The sequence below is a fragment of the Neovison vison genome, chromosome 10, assembly GCF_020171115.1.
Source record: "Neovison vison isolate M4711 chromosome 10, ASM_NN_V1, whole genome shotgun sequence".
NCBI lineage: Eukaryota > Metazoa > Chordata > Mammalia > Carnivora > Mustelidae > Neogale > Neogale vison.
The window spans coordinates 72,879,768-72,903,222 of NC_058100.1; the positions used below are offsets into that span (position 1 = coordinate 72,879,768).

General features: G+C 50.7%; 2 protein-coding genes across 2 annotated transcripts; both read right to left on the bottom strand.

The window, feature by feature from the left end:
* Positions 1–341: 341 nt before the first annotated feature.
* Positions 342–5,830, bottom strand: KISS1 (KiSS-1 metastasis suppressor). The gene is made up of 3 exons (XM_044266345.1): positions 5,811–5,830; positions 2,571–2,711; positions 342–655 (listed from the first exon to the last, which is right to left on the bottom strand). Exons 2-3 carry the CDS (start codon positions 2,671–2,673, stop codon positions 342–344), a joined length of 417 nt encoding a protein of 138 aa, XP_044122280.1. The 5' UTR covers positions 2,674–2,711; positions 5,811–5,830.
* A 593-nt stretch (positions 5,831–6,423) lies between these two features.
* On the bottom strand, positions 6,424–20,692 carry GOLT1A (golgi transport 1A). The gene is made up of 6 exons (XM_044266346.1): positions 20,645–20,692; positions 20,225–20,284; positions 10,632–10,723; positions 9,433–9,611; positions 7,394–7,457; positions 6,424–6,762 (listed from the first exon to the last, which is right to left on the bottom strand). The coding sequence occupies exons 2-6, from the start codon at positions 20,247–20,249 to the stop codon at positions 6,724–6,726; spliced, it is 399 nt and encodes a 132-aa protein (XP_044122281.1). The 5' UTR covers positions 20,250–20,284; positions 20,645–20,692; the 3' UTR covers positions 6,424–6,723.
* Positions 20,693–23,455: the final 2,763 nt, after the last annotated feature.

Consider the following 23,455-nt stretch of genomic DNA (forward strand, 5'->3'; position numbering starts at 1 on the left):
TGTATGTTTGATAAGTATCGATCTGCCCCAGACTGGGGAAAAAAAACAATCTGGTCCTTTGAGTGTCTGGTTCGAAAAGCACTGTTATCTGTGCTTGATAACGCGAAAAGCTATCTCCCAATCAGCAAAAGATCCAAGTGCGGAGAGAAGGAAAACAATCTCATCGGCGCTGCTCGCAGGAATTAGCCACAAATCACTCGGTGTGTCGGCAGTTTTCCCTTTATTACTTCCGGACGGAAACTCCAGTCCCCTTCCCACTGCCCTATCCGCCCACCAACCCCGCAAGCCGGGTTCCCTAGGCCAGGTTTGAAGTTCACGGCCCCTCCACCTGCACCCAGCGCTCAGCCACGCCAGGCGCCCCCGCCCAGCCTCGCGGGGGGCGCAGTCTGCCGCTTGCCGTAGCGCAGGCCGAAGGAGTTCCAGTTGTAGGCGGACAGGTCCTTTTCCCGCTGCACCAGCACCGCGCCCCGGGGGGCGGGGATCAGGCGGCTGCGGGGGGCGCACAGGCCCCGCCGCTGGGGCCCCGCGGGGCTCTCGGGAGGCGGGCACAGCGAAGTCCCCCGCGGGCTGGACTGAGCCCCTGCTGCCTTCCTCTCCGCGCACCGCTGGCTCTGCTCCCACGGGGCCAGGAGGGCCTGGGGTCCCAGCCGCTGGCCTAGGACAGAGCCACAGAGAGAGGCTGCGGTGAGGCCAGCGCCGGCTCACGTCCCTAACTTGTGCTTGCCTTGCTTTCCTTGACCTCTAGGAACCCAGAGCGCAAGGCGAGGCAGGACCCTGCCGTCTCAGCTCGGATGGCTCCTCTCTCTTTCTACACAGCTTCGGTTTCAAAGGTTTTCCAGGATGATCTTAAACATCTTTTATATTAAATTATTTCCTTTTTGGAAGCAAACGCGGTAGAGCTTGGAAATAAGGCTGCAGTATTTGCTGGACACTCAGCTTTGCCGCTCTCGGCTCCCTGCCGGGCCCTCCCTCCTGTCTCTGCATCGGGCTCCTGCACCGCCGGAGCCCCTGGGGCGGTGGGAGCCATGTTCATTCAGCTCTTGCTCTGAGTTGCTTGAAACAGTGACGTGCCTGCAGTAGGGCCTCAGATGCTTATTAAATATATAAAAGTGAATGAACAGCTTGTAGTTACAGAAATGAGAGCAGAACTAGGACCACTGTGTCCCATAGCCCGCCCCAATTACTCTGAGCCCTAATAAGCTCCAGGAAGACTCCGTGAAGAATGGGAAATGATCTGGGTCACCTTGACCTGCTCACCTCTCCCACACTGTCTGTATAATCTCTCCCCTTCACGCTGAGGGCTAACAAGGCTAATTTGGAACCCACTTCACATGCAAAAGGCTTGTTAAGTTCACTCTAATTTTTGGCAGGAAAATAGTGCCGCTAGCTCCGAGCAGACAAGAACCCCAGCCAATAGTGGCACAAGATTAGTGGAAATGAGGCTTGGTGTGTGAGTGGGTGTGTGTTGTGTGGGGGGTGGGGGGGGTTGGGGTTTGTTGGCTTTGGGCCCTGCTCCTCAATGCCTTGGCATACTTTGGAGAAGAGGAGTGTGGGCGTGGTTCAGAGTTAATGCTCGTCTTTCTAGAAAGCCCGTCCTGACTTGCTTCAGGCCTGGCTGAGGCCCGGGAGGGATGATGGCTTCCTTCCTGGCTAAGCCCATCATCCCTGTGGTGGTAGGATTACTGCTCAGGCTCTACTGTTTCTGGCCTCACCTAAAGCCATTTGCCTAAAAGAGCCAACAGGTCAATGTCCCTGGGGCTGTGGGAGGGTTATTCTGTGGGGGACCCTCGCTCAGCCAGAAAGAATACCTGATCCCGGAGAAAAGACACTGTTGGCCAAGGACCCCCTCCTCCCCCGCACAGGGCCATACCCTCTTTGCTCTGGGCTATCTTCCAGGCTGGATGGTATCCGGTGTGTAGAGGGTACGCTCCGAGTTCCATAGCAGAACTGTGGGCCAGAGAGGCTAAGCCCCGTGCTAGTTTGCCCAGGAAACTGTCCCCCAAGCGGTGTTAAACCCACAACTTCTGTCTCGGGGACCGGCTTGTGCCCCTCAGAAACACACTGTTGGCAGCTCTTGCACCTGCTGGGATGCTGCGGCATTTGGTTGACTTTGGGGAGGCTTCTTTATCTTTGGGCCTCAGTTTCTCCAGCTAATCAGCTGCACATGGACTTATAAGGTTGACAGGTAGTAAGGATCTGTCCTTTTGTTTAAGTCTTTTTTTTCCCCCAATTCCCCACAAAGGGCCCGAGATCACTGATGAAAGAAACTTGCCTAGTAAATTCCTCCCCAATGGATCTGCTCAGACAGGTGGCTGGTGTAGAGCAGAGCACACAGTGGGAGAAGACCACGAAAGAGCTCAGTGGTTAACAAGCACCTGAACCTAGAGGGGCCCACGGATGCCCAGAGAGAGTAGTAAGCCATCCCTTACTTGCAAGATTAATGGGGTCCCCAAATACGTTGCATGGGTTAGTCTTAGGTTCCCATTAAATGCAGTGTGAAACTCACATCAATAGACTAGCCTCCCTCTCCTTTGCAACAACTGCCCCCTTTCCTCCCAGACAATGCATACCTGTCAGTCCAGGGTTCTCCATGGGTGCCTCTTTTTCAAATGTTTCCCTGAAGACAGTGGCACAGAGGAAAAGCATCAGCTGCCAAGAAACCAGTGATTTCATCGTGGTGAGGAGGCCCAGGTCCTGTCAGTGTCCTGAGGCTGAGACAGAGGGAGGGGGAAGGGACTAAGCCAGGTGCATGGTTTTGTGGGCTGGGTGTTGGGGACAGAGCCCAACGTGAAGCGAAGAGGAGAGCCGGAGAGTGAGGGGGCAGTGTGTAGGGGTGAGGAGGGAGCGATGAAGTCAAGCAGGGCAAGGAGCTCCACTGAGTAGAGCGCGCTAAGGTCCAGACATTTTCTGGAGCCTGGGAGCTCTGTGCAGGGCTCTGGATGCATCCTGGACTTCCTGTGCCCAACTCTCCTGTGAGATTGCACCTTCCAGAACCTGGCCCAGCTCCCTCCTGCTGCAAGAGACTCCATTCCTTTCATTTTTCAAGAAAAAAGGAAGAAAGAGGGAATCATCTTGTTCTCCCTCCTAGCCCTTCACATAAGCCTTGAGGACTGTCACTAAATTGTCTTATTGTCCATAATACAAGGAAGAGAAAAAAACTTTCCCTGATTCATCAGGTCAATTGTCTTCTTATTCTATTCTTCATGGGCTCCAAGATGATAGGAATTGAACTGACCTCGTGATTTTGGCCGCTGAAATGGGAGCTGCAAACCCAGCCTCACTAGGTCCCTTTTGCCTTCCCTCTCAGGTCCCGCCCCCAGCCCAGCCCTTCCAGCTCTCAGGTAGAGTTGCCTTTGAAAAAGTCATCCGGCACTGAGACTGTCCAACAAACATGAGTAAAGACAAACTGATGGGGAGGCAGGTCCAAAGGCTGGACAAAAAGGGTGTTGACCTAACCTCTGTGGTGGGGGGAGGGGGGATGGTGAGTGGGAGGGGAGGTACTATCACAGGAGCCCGAAGGCTGCTAATGGTTTGCTCAGCCCTGTCCATACTTTTGATCTTGCCCCACCCCCCATTCCTCTCCAGGACCTGGGCACGGGGCAGAGAGGAAGACTGCTGAAGTGGGATCTAGAACATGAAGCCTGGCCCCAGCTCTGCCCCACTCTCTGTGGGGCGTGAGCAAGTTACTCCCATCTCTGGACCATATTGCTTCTCTGTGAAAAAGAGCATTGCATCAGGCTGGTCACCGACTATCCCCTTGGTTGCTTTTCCTTACAGACTTTGATTCTGGGATGCCCTGAAAGCCAGACAAGGCTTTCTCCACGTGCTCTAAAGAGAAGAGACAGGATCAGATCATTAGAGCAGTGTAAACCCATTTCTTTTATGGCTTTAGGCCGTGCGTGTGCCCAGTCCAGGTTAGTGCAGAGATCATTCCTCATCACAGCACCAGCTGGGTGCTCTTCTATGTGCTGGGGTGGGGTGGGGGTCATAGGTGGGCTAAGACACAAGGTTGGTCGTTTCCAGCCCCTCCCCAAGATCTAGCTCAAGAAATTGAGTCTCTTAGCTGACCATTTCAAAATGACACCAGAAATGATAGGGGGCGTGTGGGTACCCAGGGAGATGGGGGAGCCCTTGGAGCTCATCCCGGAGCGGGGCGGCGGCTTTGCCACAGGGGGCGCTCCGGAGCTGAGTTTCTGAAGAAGCTCGGATCGGCGGCTTGAATACAGGATTAAGGCAGGCATTTCCAGCAGGGGGCGCGGGAGCTGTCTCACAGGGGCAGGTAGGGCCGGGAGCACCGGAGCTTTGCGGGAGGAAAGACAGTGGTGAGGCTGGAGGAGGGGCTCAGGGGGGCTTTATCCCAGAGTAGGCAGAGCCGGAGGAGGGCATGTGTGTTGCATTTTAGATGAAGCATTTTGGCCGCTCTGCAGAAGCAGGGTGGTGAGTGGCAGGCCGTGTGGTTAGGTTAGTGTTCCTTCTTCCAAGCTCCTCCCACCTGTAGCACCTCCTCCTCATAGATATCGCCACCTGGCCAGGTGAGAATGCGCGCGCGCGCACACACACACGCGCGCGCGCGCGCACACACACTCCTCTCAGTTCGCTTCCCAGCTCAAAAGCCTTTAACACACGTGGTAGAGTTGAATTGTTTGGAAAAGAACCATCACCTTTCACGGCGCCGGAGAGGCTGACCAGCTGTGGACAATTTTTGTGCCCCTACCACAGGCTTTTTACCTAATGGGTAATAGATTCTGGGCGTGGTGGGAGAGTTTTTGAAGTGGGGTGGCTTCCTTCCTGGGGTAACCCCCGGTTCTCAGTGTAGGGGGCGAGCACAGTGCCTGGGGGCTTTGGTTTGGTTTGTACTCACCATCCATACGTTGGGAGAACTGCTTGGAGGAGTCCTATGGACTCCTGAGCCCCAAGGGGTTCCCCAGCTCCCTCCAAATGCTTCTGTGGCCTCTCATCCCAGCCAGAGCTCACTCACTATCTTTATTCCTTCCACGGTAAGGGATCCCCAAGGTCCTGGTTTCATAAATGTGAGTCAGGGTATTCACGGAGACATCCCAGAATCATCTGGCCAACGTGATAATCAGGAAAGATCAGCACCCCCTTTGCCTGTCTGGGATAGGTTTGTCAGTCTTAGAAGGAAATTCCTGCTTCTCCCTGGGGATCCTCACTGGGGCTGGACAGACCCTTCTCCAAGTGCGGATGCCCTCCGCCCCCCACCCCACTCCGTGCACCTACCTCAGCTCTGTTTGGTGGGGTCGGAGCTCAGTGGGGTCTCCAGGCGCTACTTGGGAGGGTGAACACCCACAGAGAGGGGAGCTGGGCTCAGCAGTGGCCTGATCACGTCCGTTTTATAAAGCCCAAGGTGACGTGTCCAGGCATAGGCCCACCTCTGCCTCCTCCTCCCCCTCGGACCCCTCAGAGAGCCCAGCTTTTATGCCTCCCACAGCCTGGCTCTCATGACTGAAATCAGCCTCTTTCTCCTCCTCCAGAAGCCCTCCAAGGCTGGCTTTCTGATTCTCACTGGTCCTTCCATCCTCCTCACTCCCTTCGCCCCAGACCCACTTAGCTGGAGACCCATTCTGCCCCCAAATGACTTGGAAATAGACAATCTGAGGGGGAAGAGAAGGGGGGGGCTCGTGCCCTCCAGACAAGAGCCACAAAAGCACCCAGTACGAAGGCAGCATAACGAAGGGGGTGGAAGGGAGAGAAAGGCACAGTCTGACCTAGGAGACTAAGAAAGCAAAATCAAGTGGCGGCTTTAGAAGCTGCATGTCTGTAGGATGTCCCCAGGAAACCAGAGAGCTGACCTCCAGGTACAACCCCTGATGCTGCTTCTCCAGGGACCCCTGCACGTCTCACGGTCACGCTGCTTTGTGATCACCATGTACCTTGCTCCGAAGACAAGCCACGGGCTTCCCGCTCCCATGCTCAGTATAGCTCAGTATAGACACCAAGGGCCCTCACAGATGGTTACTAAATGTATGCGTTGCGAGGCACTCTTGTCTCCTTCCCACGCCTGCAAAAACACTCTTTACCCTGGGCCGAGGGGCTTCCCAGGACAGAGAATGTCTCCTCCATCAGACTGGGGCTCTCCAAAGGCAGGGGCCATATCGTCACCCTCAGACAGGAAGCTCTCTCAGCACCGGGGCTATCTGGTGGGTGCGCTCTGCCCACATCCGCCTAATTAATGGTTGAGTAGCATTTCCCACCAGCGTGCGGGATGAATACCCAACACTTGTCTGATGCCTGCTGCTAACAGGGGTTTACAAACGTATTATCTCACTCATTAGGACTGTTAACCACCAGGGTAAAAATGATAGCCTCCGAGAGCAGGCCTGCCCCTCACTCCGAGGAATGCTGTGCATCGGCCTGCCCTGAGTCAGAAACTGGACCCGACAGGCTGGAGACAGTGACTTTGAGTTTCAGACACACAGCTTGGGGATTTAATCTTTGCTTTCCTCCCATAAATATGGGCCAGGCTGTGATACCAGCCCCAGTCTGGTCTCCATGGGGGACCCCCTGGATCTCTGCTCCCAACTGCGTCAACTGTGAGCTGACTTGGGGATCTGAGGTCATTCATTCAACTCCATCCTTCCTTCTGGACTTGGAGAGGTCTGGGTATGAGACAGGAGATGAGCCAGTACAGGGTGGGGGCGGGCCCCAGTTCCTTTCCAGCCCCCTCAATGAAGGATCCAAGTTCAAGGAGCTCATCTCTGTTGTTCAGACCATTGATCTGGTGCCCTGAAGCCTCTGGAACAGCTGTGGGAGCCAAGAATCATTACTTCAGACAAAGAGCAAGGAGCACACTCCATTTCTATCTTTGTGGAGTGGGCCTTTAGAGCTGGGAACAGAGCCAAGTGCAGATAGGAAGAGGGGGGCCACGGGGATGAGCCAGCTGGCTGCAGGGCCTCCCTGAGCTTCTCAGGGAGCTCCTGTTCTGTCAGAAAATATGCTTTAGAGAAGGGTGGGGGCAGTGGCTGACTGTCCCCTGCCTGCCCCAAGGAGAGAGTAGAATCTGCCACGTGCCGCTGCTGTCATTGGCTGTCATGCATCCCCTCCATGCCTGGAGCTGACTCCGCCAGCTCTCCAGAAATCTCTGGCACTTTCTGGCTGCATCACCTAGACTCCCTGAATCTGTTTCTTTGGCTCTAATAAGGAGCCATGAAGAGCCACCTTCCTCTCTACCCAGGCCTCAGGTGCAACACTCCCAGGCCCCTCCCCGCAGCTGCTCCTGTCGGACGGAGTCGGTGTGGGGACAGGAAGGGATGCTGAGGCTGGCCAACCTGGGGAAAGGGGTTTGAGGGGAGATGGGGAAGGGTCTGCTCCGCAGGGACAGCAGTCTCATCTGGGACCCCCAGTCCACCCCAAAGCCCGTGCGTTATCCACTTACCGCGCTCAGAAAGGGGATGTTGGAGGCATTGCCCAGGAAGCCAAAGATGACAGGGAAAAAGCCCCTAGGAACAGAGGGTGGGGAGGGGGGGTCAGCGACGGCCTTGGGGGCCAGGGGAGTGGTCCAGGCTGAGGTCCACCCAGAGGCTCCAGCTGTGGTTCCCAAGAAAGTGGGCCCCTGGGCTCTGGGAGCAGGCTTGGATCCGCATCTCTGGTTTTGGGGAGACAACCACGTGGAGAGCTTAAGAATAAAGGGCCTGGAGTCAGGCTCCTTGGGTTCAAATCTTGGCTCTGCCACTTCCTGGTGCCATATAAACTTGGGCAAATTCCTTAACGTCTCTGAATCTCAGGTTGCAGCTGTAAACGGTGTTAATAAGAATAGTATTTATGTCATAGGGCCTTACATGAAGAAATGTTGGGGAAGCTTTCGTGTGTAGGACTGTGACTGTCTTTGTCTCCCTGGACTGGGTGTGTACTGCCGGCTACCGGCCTCCTGGGCTCCAGACACAGGTGGCTGCTGGAGCAGCTCTCGCGCAGACTGTCCCCCTCAACCCGGCATGCCCGTGCGCGGAGCCACCCTTTGTTCTCAGCCCCCCTAACTCTTCGGACCTGCCCTGGCAAGGCTTGGCCGGGCACATGTATGGGATCCTTCAATGGGCTTGGAGGCACTGAGGTCGGCATGCAGAGGGAGCTGTGCATGTATGCAGAGGTGAGAGGGTTAGAAATTTGAATTCTGGCTACTTCTTTCCTTGGGCTTCATTTCCCTGAGGTTCCCCGGCATCGCCGACATCCCATATAGCTCCCATTTTGGTTTTCCCCCCCTAGCAGTGCTGTTGACAGGGGACCCTGTCAAGCTTTACTGTTGGTTCGCACTACGGACTCTGTGGGGGCTCCGCTCATGCTTCTAAACCCTCAGAAGACGGCCCCTGTTGTCAGAACTTGTCTTCTCAACTAGGCTGCGAGTTCCCCGGGAAGCTCCTCCTGGTTCAGCCCCACAGCCCCACACCTAGCTCTGGATTTGGCACGCAGTAGGTACTTTTGACGTTTCTGACTATTTGAATAAATGACTGAATGATGACATATTTGAACATTAAGTAAGTGAATGGCAGAGTGTGTGTGAGAAAATTTAGGTCTTTGAAACCACTTTATAAGATGTCTAAGAGGTCTGGGTCAAGGCGTTTTCAAGTGTGCAGTGAGCAAGTGGAAGGCCATAGGAGAACCCGGGGTCCTGACCCCGGCTCCTTCCCATGATTCCATAAGCCATGTTTCTTCCGGTCCCCGTCATCCGGGTCCCCAGAGACACTGGGGGTCTTCCCTTCCTCGCCCCTCCTTCCTCAGCATCCTTTCCTTCCTTCTCCTTAAACACCCTCCAGTCCCCGTGTAAAGCCTCACTGTCCTCAGGACCTGTCCCTGGTCTTGCTTCTTCCAGGACACCTCCCTTGGCCCAGGCAGTGGTCACACACCTGCTGACTTCCGATTCACTTGTCAGCAGGCCAGGCCGAGGGATGTGGGGCCAACAGCCAGGCCCAGCTGGGTCCAGTCCAGAAACTCTGCACACTATCTGTGAGACCTTGGGCAGGGGGCAGCCTGTCTGAGCTGGCTTCCTTATCTGCAGCGCGCAGGCCTACAGCGGGTCGTAGGCACGTCAAAGTGCAATGATGATAGTGAGTGAGCTTGGGGCACAGGAAGGGCCGGGGAGATGCTAGTTCACTGCCTTTCCTCCCTGCTGGGTTGTTGAACTTGAAGACAGGCCCTGAGTCTCCTCCTTGGGGGCAGGCACAGTACCAGGCATGTGGCAGGTGCTCAATGTTTGTGGATGGGGGGGGTCCGATCCCTCCAATTTGGAGTAGGATGTCTTGGAAAGTGTCTGCCTGATGCCCCTCCTGCCTTTTCAGGTCTTCCACGACTCCCACCTGCAGGATAAAGTCCCAGCTTCTGCACACCCTGCCGGTCGTGCTGCTGCCCAGACCTGGTGAGGGGTGATCTCAGCTACTCAGAGGCCCTAGTGGGCTCCTCCAGGGGAAGGAGACCCGCACTCACTTGAAGAGGCTAAGGAATCCATAGGTCTCCAGGACCATGCCCAGGAGGGGCCAGCGCAGCAGCACAATGACCACACCCCCCAGGAAGAAGCTGGTCCCTTTGAGCTTGTGCCTCTGGAAGAAGAAGGAAAATGTCTTCCTCAAGCCGATGATGAACAAGAGGCCGGTCAGGAAGAGCAGCTGCGGGGGAGGGAGGGAGAGAAGCATGAGAGCAAACCCACCAATCCCCCCTGGGAGTCAGGGGTCAGGCCTGGCGCCCCGCATCAGACATGGGGCAGGACTTGCTAACTCTTCAAGGAGGAACCCTTCAGAGAGGGTGACCCCGCAAACTGGCAAACTCCCAGAGCCTTGGGTCATTTCTGCCTGTGGGGAACAGAGCTGCCCAGAGATGGGTAGATGGACAAGGAGAACCTTGGTCTCCGGCTGCTCACCTAATTCTTGGATCCCAAGTGCTTCTTCATGTATGACTTCATTTCTCATCACACCTCGAAAGGAAGGCGGCATAGATAGAGTTTCTCCATTTTACGGAGGTGAGCCCTGAGGCGTAGGCAGCCAGACCCGGAGGCCCACGGAACCACCGGGGCTCCACTGTCTGGTCCACTGTCTTCAGCTTGTCTCTTAATAGATCCCTCAGGATTGCCTAGGTGTCCATCAGATTTAACCCTCTGGCTTTCCTCCAGCATGTTCCATGTCCTCTCTCCCCTTCTCCATACCATTTCTCTCCCTGTTCATTTGCCTGGAAGTGCGTCATCCCCCTTCACACCCATTTCCTTTCCAAATTCCTTTTCATCCCTCTACAGTTGGGTGTGCTTTCTTTCCTCCAGGTACCTTGTTTTATATTCAATGTGCTTATCTCACTATGACTTTATGGCTGCCCCTGCCTTCCTTCCCAGTTACAGATGTGCAGGTTATGTCTCTATCGCTAGACCATAGACCAGGGGGATCCTGATGGCCAGACATCTCCGTAGTGGCCAATGCATCTCCGTAGCTGCAGGGCCTCACCCAGAGCTTGCCACGAGACTCCAGGTCCTGAGATGCTCCCTCACACCTCGCTGTGCATCTCCAGGCCCCCTCACCTACCTGGGCTTGATGGTGCTGACCCCGGGATGGGCACGATCTGAATGAACTTGGGGCTGACCTCCCAGGCAAGAGAGACCTCAGGTAGGTTGGTGGGGGAGGTACACAGGCTGGGCAACTCACGTTTCCGAAGGCCAGGAGCACCGAATCAAAGTACAGCAGTATCCCAAAGAGGATGAAGAAGACACCGAAGCCAGTGGTACCCACACCAATCTCTGTAACGGGCAAGCAGGTTGGGGTGGGATGAGCTTTGGGGGGGTTCAGGATGGGGTGCTGGAAGTTTCCCCATTGCCAATGGACATTTGCCCTCTGAAGAGTGGGGGTTGGGGTGGCTCCATTTCCACCCAGGGATCTCAGCTTCCGTGCTTGTGGGGAATGACGGGACAGGAAGGGAAGGGAAAGGTACAGATTTACGTTTAGCGCCTGCGCACTGCTGGTCAGTTCTGTACTCGGGGCGTTCTATCCTCACCACAGCTCTGCTAGGTCACTCGCACTGTCCTCGCTGCTTTCTCTCTTCAGCTTCCCTTTACTTGCAAATGCTGCATGAGCTGGATCATGGTCAGAGTTGGGTCCCTCCTATCCTGTCCTCCTGCACCTGGGAGCCACGGATGCTTAGACACAGCTGTCTTGCTTGATTTCTCAACAGGTTTGCCCTCCTAGATAACTCTTCACACTGTGTGCTTCCTTCTCTAACTGTCCCTGTCCCCAGCTGTCAGGAGATGACCTCTCACACTGGATTGGAAAAACAAAAGAAGTGTGCTCACCTGGGAGTCTACACCCTAGCCAGGACTTACTGTCCCATTCTGCACCTTCCCCCCTACTGCTGCACCGCGGGTACTCACCCCTCCATGCCCCTGGGCTTTCTCTAACGTCAGTCCCACAACTGGGCAGCTCTGCACCAGGTTGGACCCACACTGACAGCATCCCACTCTACCCTGTACTGTGTGTTTTTGTTTTATGTCTCAGGGCAATCTCGGAAGCTGCAGGAGTTGGCTGATAGCCAGTGAGCCCAAGGGCAGAAGAGCAGGATATTAGGGACCCCCTGTTTGGTCAAGGGCTACATCTCTGATGTTCTGATAATTTTTTCCCCCCACATGGCTTCCCTCAGGAAGAGTTGTAACAATAACAGGATGTGAAGTTGCTTTTCTGAAACCTTCTTCTGCATCACGCAAAATTGTTAATTTTTACTTATCTTTGCTACTCTGATAGTCAACAAATAACAATTCATTGTATTGCTTCATTTTTAAATTGAATTAAACTCCCCCTAAATTGTGATAAAATACACATCAAATTTAGCATCTGAACAACTTTAAGTGTACACCCAGTGGCGTGAAGCGTATTCACGTTGTGGAAGCATCACCGTCATCCGTTTCCAGGACTCTCGTCTTACAAAACTGAAACTCTGTCCCCATTAAACACTGGCGCCTCATCCTCCCTTCCCCAACCCCTCGCAAGCACCACTCTACTTTCTATCATTCTGACTCCTCTAGGAAGCTCATCTGAGAAATGACACAATGTTTTCATGTGACTGGCTAATTTCACTTAGCATAGTGGCCTCCAGGTTCATCCAGGCCATAGCAGGTGTCAGAAGGTCCCCCCTTTTTAAGCTGAATAATAATTCATCACATGTTGTGTGCCTGGGAGGATCATTCATTACGCATCTGCCTTCGGCTCGGGGTCATGGTCCCAGGGTCCTGGGATCGGGCCCCAGGTCAGGCTCCCTGCTCAGCAGGAGACCTGCGTCTCCCTCTCCTACTCCCTCTGCTTGTGTGCTCACTCTCGCTGTGTCTCTCTCTGTCAAATAAATTAATTAATTAAAAAATCATTGTATGTTTATAATGCATTTCATTTACCTGTTCATCTGTGGGTGGAACTTGGATAGCTTCCATCTTTTGGCTAGAGTAAATAATGCTGCTGTGACATGGGTGAATGAATCTTTTCAAGATTCTGCCTCCACTTCCTTTGGACACATATCCAGAAGTGGAATTGTTGGATGATATGGGGGTCCTATTTTTAAGTTTCTGAGGGCCCTCCACACTATTTTCCAGGATAGCTGCCCCAGTTACATTCCCACTAGCAGGGCACAAGGGTTCTGATTTCTCCACATCTTCGCCAACACTTGTTATTTTCTGGGTTTGTTTGTTTGTTTGTTTTTTGATAGCATACATCTTAATGGGTGTGAGTGGCATCTCACTGTGGTTTTGATTTGCGTTTCCCTGATGATGAGTGATGTTGAGCATCTTTTCATGAACTTGTTGGCCATCTGTATAGCTTAAGAGAAATGCCAATTGAAGTTCTTTGCCCATTTTAACGGTCATTTGGGGGTTTTGTTGCAGTTATTGAGTTGTAGGTGTTCTTTATATATTATGGATATCAGTCCCTCGTCAGATACATGATTTGCAAATATTTTCATCCATCCCATAGGTTGCCTTTTCACTGTGTTGATTGTGTCCTCTGATGCAGGGAAGTTTTCAATTTTGATATATTCCAATTAACTACTTCTTCCTTAGTTGCCTATATTTTTGGTATCTAATCCAAGAAATCATTGTCAATTTCAGTGCTGTGAAGATTCTCTCTTAAGTATTCTTTAAAAGCTTTATAGTTTTAGCTCTTGCTTTGAGTAAAGATAAATTTTGAGTATTTTTTTAGACGGTGTAAAGTACAGGTTCAACTTAATTCTTTTGCATGTAGATATCCAGTTTGCCCAGCATCATTTGTTGAAGAGACTGCCATTTCCCCACCAAATGGTTGTGGCACACTTGTTGAAACTCATTTGACCATCTTTGCCTGGGTCTGCTTCTGGGCTTTCTATTCTACCCACTTGGTCTATGTGTCTGTCTCTATGCTAGTCCCACACTGTTCTGATCACTGTAGCTTTGTAATAAGTTTTGAAATCACGAAGTGTGAAATCTCCAATTTTGTTCTTCTCTTTTAAGATTGCTTTCACTATTTGAGATCACTTGAGGTTCCATATGCATTTTATAATGGATTTTTCTATTTCCACAAAAAATGCCATTGGGATTTTGGCAGAAATCACACTGAATCTGTAGATTGCTTTGGGTAATATTGATATCTTAACAATATGAAATCTTATAATCCATAAACACAGGATGTCTGTTTATTTGTGTCTTTTAAATTTTCTCCAGGAACATTTAGTGGTTTTCAGTAAGGCTTTTGCCTCCTTGATTAAGTTTGTTTCTAAATATTTTATCCTTTTTGATGGTACTATAAATGGAACTCTGTTGCCTTCTTCAAAAAAAATTACTGATGATATTGTACCACTTCAAGTTTACATTGTATAGTCTTGCAACTTTATTTACTTCATATAGCTAGAATGCCTTATTTTCTTTTTATTGTAAATTACACAGTAGATGGGGATATGGCAAGAGTGTCTTTTTAAACTGCAACATGTATAACTTTATCAAAAATGGCTTAATTTTTGAAAGGCATCTGGTTGGTACAGTGGGTTAAGCCTCTGCCTTCAGCTCAGGTCATGATCTCAGGGTCATGGGATTGAGCCCTGCATCAGCAGGGAGCCTGCTTTCCCCTCTCTCTCTGCCTGCCTCTCTGCCTACTTGTGATTTCTTTCTCTCTGTCAAATAAATAAAATCTTTTTTTTAAAAATGGCTTAATTTTTAAGAGTACCTGGCTGGCTCAGTCAGTGGAACGTGTGACTCTTGACCTTGGGGTTGTGAGTTCGAGCCCCACACTGGGTGTAGAGATTACTAAAAAAATAAACTTTAAAAAACGGCTTAATTTTTAGAAATTGAAGTTGGCTTAATTTTTTTAAAGGGAACATATGGGTCATTTTTAAATAGAAAAATTGTACTGGACTCGTTAACAAACATCTTAGTATTGGTCCTCACAATACCTATGAAATTGTTATTATTGCCATGCTTTTAGGGATAGTTGTAAAAAACTGTTAAAAGTCTGGTTGTTCAGAGGCAGAACTGTAAAAATAAGACAAAAACAAAATCTTTGAGACTTGACTTACTGGTTAAGTTCTGTTTACAACAGAAGGAAAATGAAACAACACCATTACCTTCTAGTCATTTTTCATTGTCTGTTTCCATAAGATTCTAGGAGGTTTAGGATCAGTGTCAGTATTGAAATAAGGCCAAAGGACTTCTTTAAAAGAATTATTAAAAATACAGAGATAAGATTAGGGGCGCTGGGTCCCTCAGTCAGTAGAGCGTGTGACTCTTTTTTTTTTTTTTTTAAAGATTTTATTTATTTATTTGACAGACAGATCACAAATAGGCAGAGAAGCAGGCAGAGAGAGAGGAGGAAGCAGGCTCCCTGCTGAGCAGAGCCCGATGTGGGGCTCGATCCCAGGACCCTGGGATCATGACCTGAGCTGAAGGCAGAGGCTTTAACCCACTGAGCCACCCAGGTGCCACCCGAGCGTGTGACTCTTGATCTCAGGGTCATGAGCTTGAGTCCCATGTTGGGTGCAGAGATTACTTAAAAATAAATTCTTAAGAAATATATATATATATTCTTCATATAAATCTCATATATACATATATATATGAGATTTAACATTCAGATTACAGACCAATACCTCACTTAACTCATAGTATAGAAAAATGCCAGTATCACTGGGTCTCCTTCTGGCCAAGCTGGATTTTGTTAGGAGCCATAGGCCACATCCTCTCTCTCAACACGTTGTCCAGCTGCCCAGAATCCATCTTCTACTCATGGCTGATGCCTCCTGTTTCTGACAAACCTCTGTGATCTAAACAGATTGCTTTCCTATGTCTACTTCCCAGGAACACCTGCTTGAGTTAAATTTCTTAGAGCCCAGAACACTGAGCAGAGGATATTTCCTCTTTGGGTCATCACAAAGGTTGCACTGACTTTCCATGCTACGTGGGGTTTTTTGGGGGGAGGGTTGTTTTTTGTTTTTTTGATTTTTTTTATCCTCAGAGACAATAAATTGAAGATCTAGGAGCACAACTACTTTGTCATGATAATTTTGTAGACACTAGGATATTGTGGAGGAAGACCATAACCCTGCTTCTTGCACCTGAATGGCAAAGGCATTTTAAGTTTTTATGCCTGTTTTAAAAGTCTCTGTGATCAGCTTACACCCGCCATAAAAATATGTCATTGATTCCAATTCCGATGATACACACTTCACCTCTATCTCCTTTGGTAGATGTTTTTTGTGTGGAAACACAATGTGAATGTCTTACTGGGTTTTCATTTCGTTTTGTTAAAACATCCCTATATCCCTTCTGTAAACACTTCAGAAGAGCCTATTACTCATTTTGGAGAGACAGCTGAAGTTTCTCAAGTTTCCGCCCCCCCATGGATTCTTGTCTCCTCTATTCTACTTTCTCAGGCAACGGTGATTTACTGGCCTGCATAATTATTACTTTTCCACCCGCCCCACTCCTCATCAAGGACTGGTGCAATTCCAGAATTTTCCTGTGATGGGGGCAGCCTACGCCTTCCAGCGTCCCCTGAGTTGTGGACACAACAGCTCCCAGAAAAGGGTCGCAAACTGTGTTTCTCATACGCAAGTCGTAGACCTTCCTTTACCTCTCGCTTCCAGTAGCTTCATGATTTCAGTTGTTCCCAACCAAGGTGGGGATCGCTCCTGAAGTTCTCCTTGGGGCGGCAAACATGGCAGAGAGGGCAGGGACAGAAATGCCTGCCGCCAACGACCCTGGGAGCCAGACAGATGGGGCAGTGCTCCCCCTGCTGGAGATCAGCCAGAGCTGGTGTTTCTTCCATCACTAGATTAGGGTGGCATCTGCTAGGACCCCCGCCCCACACCAAGACAGTTATTCTTCAGCCCCTCCCCCACCCCTGCCAGGGTGCCGGTCTCATCCTGTCTGGCAGACGGTGGTCCCCACACACCTGTCAGCCGGTGAGGGCTCTGCCACCCGCTCTGGGCAGCCCTCTCCCCCTTCTGCCTGATGCCTTTAGGACTGAATCATTACGACCGAATTGGGAATAGGAACAGGAAGGAGGGAAACGGGAAGAGAAAGAGCCTCCCAGTTCACGTTCAAGATTAACAACAGTGATTAACAGGGATGACGTTAATGCTAGTGAGCGCGCTTTGCCACACACAGTCTAAGCTCTTTGTGTGTATTAACTCACTTAATTTTCCTAACTCCCTGTGAAGTAGGTTATGTAGGAAACCCTCCTGCACTGTTAGTCCCATTTCACTAACAGAAATGGAAACACTGAGAGGTTAAGTCCTTGCCCGGGGTCTACACAGCCAGGAGCTGGCAGAACCGGGGTTTGAACCCAGTCGTCTGGCTCTAGAAGAGGTGCTTTTAGGGGTGCCTGGGTGGCTCAGTCGGTGAAGCGTTTGCCTTGGGCTCAGGTCATGATCCCAGGGTCCTGGGATGGAGCCCATACTCCCTGCTTAGCGGGGAGCCTGCTTCTCCTTCTGCCTCTGCCTGCCGCTCCCCCAGCTTGTGCTCTTTCTCTGTCAAATAAATAAAATCTTAAAAAAAAAAAAAGTGCCTTTAATCAACCCAGTCCCGTCCATCTCCACTCCCAGGCCCATCCACGGGAGTTTCTTGCTTTGGCCACAACGGCGTCCGTGTTCCCAGGTCCAGTGGGTGGATGTTGGCGCTTATCTGTCAGCAGCTGGCCACTCCCTTCTTCCAGCATCCTCTCTTGGGTTCTGTGACACCATACCCTTGATTTTCATCCTGCTGTTCTGACCGCACCAGCTCAGCCTCCTTCGCTGGCTCCTGCTTCTTTCTTTTCCTCTTGGGGTTTGAGTTGCCCAGGGCTTCAGCCCAAGCTCGCTTCTCTTCTCCTTCTATTTCACACACATTCCCATGTCTTTAAATACCACTCTGTGCTGACAATATCGATATTTATCTTCTAGCCCATGCCTGTCTTTGAGCTGTATCCAGCTGCTGACTTGGCATCTCTGCTCACTTGGTTTTCAATCTCTGAGGCATCTTGAACTCAACAGGTCCAAACTGAGTTATTAGGCTTCCTTCCTTCACCCTGCGCCCTTCCAGGTTTTCCCCAAGTGAATACGAATGTCACCCCCGGCAGCCATCCGTGAGTCTTACACCCTGCTCTTGCCATCCCTCCCCCGTGCAACCCACAGCTAAGTTTTATTGCTGCTTCTTGCCCGAGGGATCTTGAAAACAGTGCATTTCTCTCTACGCTTACTGTTTAATTCCAAGCCACCATCATCTCTTTCCTGGATTCCTACAACATTCTCTAGTTAATCCTTGGCTATAGTCCTTCCCCACACAGTAGTCAAGGGTCTTGGAAAGCATGCAACCGATCCTGTTAGTGCACTGCTGAAGATCCTTTATGGCTTCCCACTGGACTTCCACTCAAAGGATCCTCCCAGCCACACCTTGGCTTACAGACCCTTCCTGATGGGCCCACACCTTGCTTGCTTGGTCATCTTCCTCTCTTGTCAAAATTCCCCTTACCTACCATACTCTAACCACATCTCCCTTCCTTCCTTCTTTCTTTTCTTCCTTCCTCCCCTCTTCCCTTCCCTTCCTTTCCTTTCTCTTCATCACTGTTTCTAAGATGAGCCTTCCTGCCTCAGGGCCTTTGCATATGCAGTTTCCTCCCATGTGTTATCTGCCTAGGGCATACTCATCCTTGACGTCTTAAGGTTCCTTAGAAAAACCTGGTCTTCTCACCATTACCTGAACTTAACTGGGTTCCCTCATCTCTCCCTTTCATAGGACTTAGCACCCTTTGGCTTAATAACATGTTGGCTTGCCCCCAGACTCAGGACACAGATCCCTTCTCTATTGTTATTCCCTAAGTCAGCAGAGATGGGCTGCTGTAGGGATGGGCAATTGTAGGGATGGGCAGGGGTGATTTTGTTCCCTGAGGGACATTTGGCAATATCTGCAGATATTTTCCATTGTCAGCACTGGGAGTGAGACATACTGCCATCTAGGACTGAGCCACACAACAAAGAATTATCCTGCCCCAAAATGTCAGGAGTAAGGAGGCTGAGAAAAGTGCCACCGGTCATCTCATGGACTCTCATGGTTTGAAATACCATCTACATGCTGGCAGTTCCCAAGTTTGTCTAATTCAGGCCTTGACCTTGAACTCAAGACCCACATACCTGACTACCTACTTGACATCTCACCTTCATGTCTACTAGCATATCAAACTCAACATGCCTAAAACCCAACTCAACCCTTCTATTTGCTCGGGCTAAAAGTACTGACAGGATTCTTGCCTTCTTTCTCTCACACCCACATCCATCAGCAAAACCTTCCACTAATTTTCTCAGAGCTGATCCAGCCTCAAGCATGTCCACCACTTCATGGTCACCGTGTTGGTGTTCGCCACCATCTCTCACCTCAGAACTGGTCTCCCTGTTGCTGACCTCACACCTCTATAGTCTATTTTTAACCTGGTATCCAGAGTGATCTTTAAAAAATGTACATAGCTCACATGCTTCTCTGCACAAAGCCCTCCAGTCATTTCCCATCTGGTGGAGATAAAACCAAAGTTCTTACACAGCCTCAGTTTTCAGTGACCTCCTGGACCTAGACTCCTACCACTCTCCCCTTTCCTGGCTTTGCTGCAGCCACGCCACGCACTAAGTATGCTAATGCCTCAGGGCCTTTGCACTGGCTGTTCCCTCTCCTGGGACAGTTTTCCCTCCAGATCGCTGCACAGCTTTGCCTCCTTACTTCATATAGGTCTCTGTATAAAAGGTACCTTCTCAATGAAGCCTTTCCTAACCACTCTATAACAGAGTAACCCCTCCTACCTCACTTTCCCTAGCCTGCTTACCCTGTTTCATTATTGTCCGGAGGACCCATCCCCATCTGACCAACACCTACTGATTTCTTTATCCGTTAATTACCTGTTTCCCCACCCCAGCGTCTACGCAGGAATATGTCGGTTCCGTTTCAGTATATTGTTGTATATTCTATGCCTGACACAGTGCTTGGCACATAGTGGAGACAAATTTGTTCAGTGAATGAATAGTATCACCAGTTCACAGAGGAGACCCTGGGCTCAGAGGCTTTAAGTCACAGTTCTCCCTGCCCTGCCAGGCCTGTGGGCCACCTCCCTGCCATCTCCCCGCAGAGGAAGGGGAAGGATAAGGATATTTAGGAGTGAAGGTACAGTGATTTGGGGACAGGAGTGGAGTTTAGTTTCTGATAAGAAGGGACCCAAGGTGGGGACACTGGCTGGCTCAGTTTGTGGAGCAACTCTTGATCTTGGGTGGTGAGTTCAAGCTCCATGTTTGAGGTAGAGTTTACTTTAAAAATTTAAAAGAACAAGAAGGAGAAGGAGAAGGGAAAGAAGGAAGAAGGAAGAGCCCCAAGTTCACAAGGGTCCCTGAGAGTTTGTGGGGGGAAATGTCCTAATGGGCAGAGGCCTCCTGCGTCCACATTTGCAGCATCCCAGGTCTCAGAACCGTGATGGGGAAGGGACCAGCTTGGGTGATGAACTTGCTGCTTCCCCCAGGCACCAGTGTCTGGCTACCTGGGGGTCCTGAGCAGCCCCCATTCACTGGAAGGCTGGGGAGCCACACCCGGTCCTAGCTCAGCAGTCTGCACAGGATGCCAGCACAGCAGCTTCCAGCCACTGGCTCCAGAGGTCGCCTCACAGGCTCCCCAGCGAGAGATCCCAGCTGGGAAGGGCGGTGTCTCCGTGGGGGGCCCCCTCCCCCCCCCCCCAGCCTGGAACCTCCCTTCCAGCCCAGCCCCCTCCATGGCACCAGCCCCTCCACTCACTCTGCCACTCGGTGATGGAGATCATGCCGCTGGCTGCCTGGGGGGCCTTCCGGATCGGAGCTGTCAAGGGGTGAGGAGCAGAGAGGACCAGACCTGGGCATGGTCCAGGGAAGCTGACCCTTGGTAAATTGTGAAATGAGCCTCTGGTGAATCATTAACTCCCTCCTCTCTCCAAACCCCACCTCTCCCCACTCCTCACCCAAACGGCTGCTTAAAGTTGTAGGCTCCCTTCTCCTGGGTCGTCCCAGAGGGCACTGGCTCCTGACGCTTTCTCTGCCTACCTGGAGGAGGAGACGCCTCCAGCCCCTCCAGCGGTACCCCCACTCCTGCGCCCTGAGGTCGAGATCAGCTGCTTCCAAGTCCTCCGCAAAACTCAGACCATAGAGGGGACTGGGATCTCGGGCTACCCAGGTTCCTTACCTGGTTTGATGGGGGGAGGTGGCTATGTGGGAAGAATCGGAATCCGTGTTTCTCTTTGGAAAAGTACTCAATTCATCCTGCCGGTGAAGTCCGCTGCTTTGCGCTAGTACCCATGCTAGACACTAGGGGGCGGCAAGCCATGGAGTAAAACTTGTTGGCAGTCTCTGGGAGAGCCAAACTGGGTTACATCAAGGGCAAAAGCGCCCCAGGGGAGCTAGACACAAAGGGCTTCGACCTCCTTTTCCCCAGCGGTGTCCAGCTTTGGACAGTGAGGTTGAGCTAGGGAGGATGAAAGATGAATTTGGGCTTGGGATAGGGCTGGACGCTTCCAGAAGCCTGGTTCTAGTTCATCTACCAGCTGTATAGACACGGGTGCATGCTTTCCTCCCTCTATAGGCCTGCAAAAAAGACGGGTAGATAGTTCCTAATGTGCTTTCTGCCACTGTAGAGCCCGGGCTCTCAACCCCGTAAGCCAGCATCCCCTTTCTAATGTCTCCTATATCCTGAAAAGGAGTTCGTAGATGAGATGACCAATCGACACATGTCATTTTTAAAAACACTAATTATAATAAAGAAGGAATAAAAGAATTTATAATAGAGCACAATGTCGATGTAGAAATGCTTAGGCAAGACTTACCCAGAAGACATAAATGAAACAGGCAGATTGCTTGCACCTGCTTATAATAAATACACTTACGTGTAAGAGAACTAGAAAGCCAGAGTCCTTATATTACAAAATAAAACCCACCCCACCCCAAGAAAATGACAGAGCCGTAGGAAATGAACTGTTAGGTAAGTAATAACAGAGCAGATGTACTTGCATATAAAAAGAGGGAAATAGCCTTAATTGAAGGAGGGATAACATAGCAAGGCGAAACGGAGACAATCAAGAGGCGTGCGGCCGATGCTGATGAACAGGGTCTTCTGTGTGTATTGTTAAAATAGCTCCCCCAGCCACCTGTTGCCCGAGGAGGGTAGCACGGTCATGCCACAGACACAGGGATCTCGGTCTTGAACTGCCGTTGTGTGTTGAGGTGAAACCGTGGCGTGGGCCTTGCATATCGTGTATTTCCTAATGACAATGGGGAATGGAGGGTGGATTGGACAGAGAAACTTGATACAAGCCCCTGAGGGCAAGTGCCTGTGGGGTGGGGGTGGGGTAGGGAGGCGCCCTGGGTCCTTGGTGGAGAAGGTAGAGAAATAATATGCAAGCTCCGAAACATTTGCACACGCAATCCTGAGGACATAGGCATTTGTCCTTGGGCAGCAAAAACTTAACCAATATGAAGAATGGCGATCCTATGAAATCATCTTTGAAAACATTAAGGAAGTCTAATGAGATCTCCTGCACTTCAAACATCTTGGCTTTAACGATCGGGTCTCTCATTGACTATTTGCAGTGAATCTCTGCTCGCTGGGTGAGACCCTGCTGCCTTGAAACGGTGCTCAGCCTCTTAAACAGTATTTGAAGGTTGTATATTACATTAGGCAGACAATGCGTGCAGCGATTTATTCAACAATTCTGAGATAATGTCTTTATTCCATTTCAGTTTCTTCTCCATATGGCCATCTTGTAACTTACCGAGGTATTCATGAAACTGATTTAAAAACAACACAAAAGAAGCAGCTTAGGGGAGCCTGGGTGGCTCTGTCGGCTGAGCGTGGGACTCAGCTCAGGTCATGATCTTAGGGTCTTGAGATTGAACTCCGAGTGGGGCTCATGCTCAGCAGGGTGTCTGCTCGAGAGTCTCCCTCTGCCCTTCCCCCACTCAAATAAATATATAAATCTTAAAAAAAAAAAAAGTCAACCACCTTAGAAGCGGAGAAGAACTTCTTAGTGCTATTATGAATTGCAGTATGACCAACGTGTACCAAAAGGGGGTTTCGTGCAGTTGTGTGTTCTAACGTCATGCAGGCTAGAGGACGGTTACTGCTTTAAAAATCTACCCGGTGCACTGCGGCAGCTAACTGCCAGTAAGAGCTTTGCACTTGAGTCTTGTCACTGAGATAACCTCAGCTCCCTGCAAATTTCCAAAATACCCCCTAGGGGGACATTATTCCCCGCCCCCATCGCAGCCCATTGAAACTGTTGGTTGGTTAGAAGCTTGGGCTCTGAAGTCTGAGTGCTCTGGGCTTCATCACAGCTTCGTGAGACCTTAGACATTTTAATTTACCCTTTCGGCACCCCAGTGTCTTGGATGGTACTAGTACCATCACACAGAGCTAGAATGAGGACTGTGAGTAATGCATAGAACTGGTACCAGGCACAGAGTAAGCACCTGACGAGCCACTGTTATTACTCTTGTAGTATAGTTATGATAATTAGTATTGTTATTCGTATTGCTATATTAGGATACTATAGTATACTATTAAATGCTGTTATATGAAAGACATCTGCTCTCAAATGTGTTTTTTTTTTTTTTTAAGATTTTATTTATTTATTTGACAGATCACAAGTAGGCAGAAAGGCAGGCACAGAGAGAGGAAGGGAAGCAGGCTCCCTGCTGAGCAGAGAGTCCAATTTGGAGCTTGATGCCAGGACCCTGGGATCATGACCTGAGCTGAAGGTAGAGGCTTAACCCACTGAACCACCCAGATGCCCCTCAAATGTGGTTCTAAACTGCTCCCACGGGTGTATACAGTAACAGTTAGCAAAACTTCCCCTCCCCAACCCCCAAGGAGCTCACCTGTGAGCTTGGAAGAATCGAACTCTCCCCAGGTGGGGCCCTGGGAGCCTGATTCTCCAAAGGCAGGTGCTGCTGGAGTTGGGCCTCAAGGGACTTGTTCACAGAGCCCACAGTCCTGGAGAGG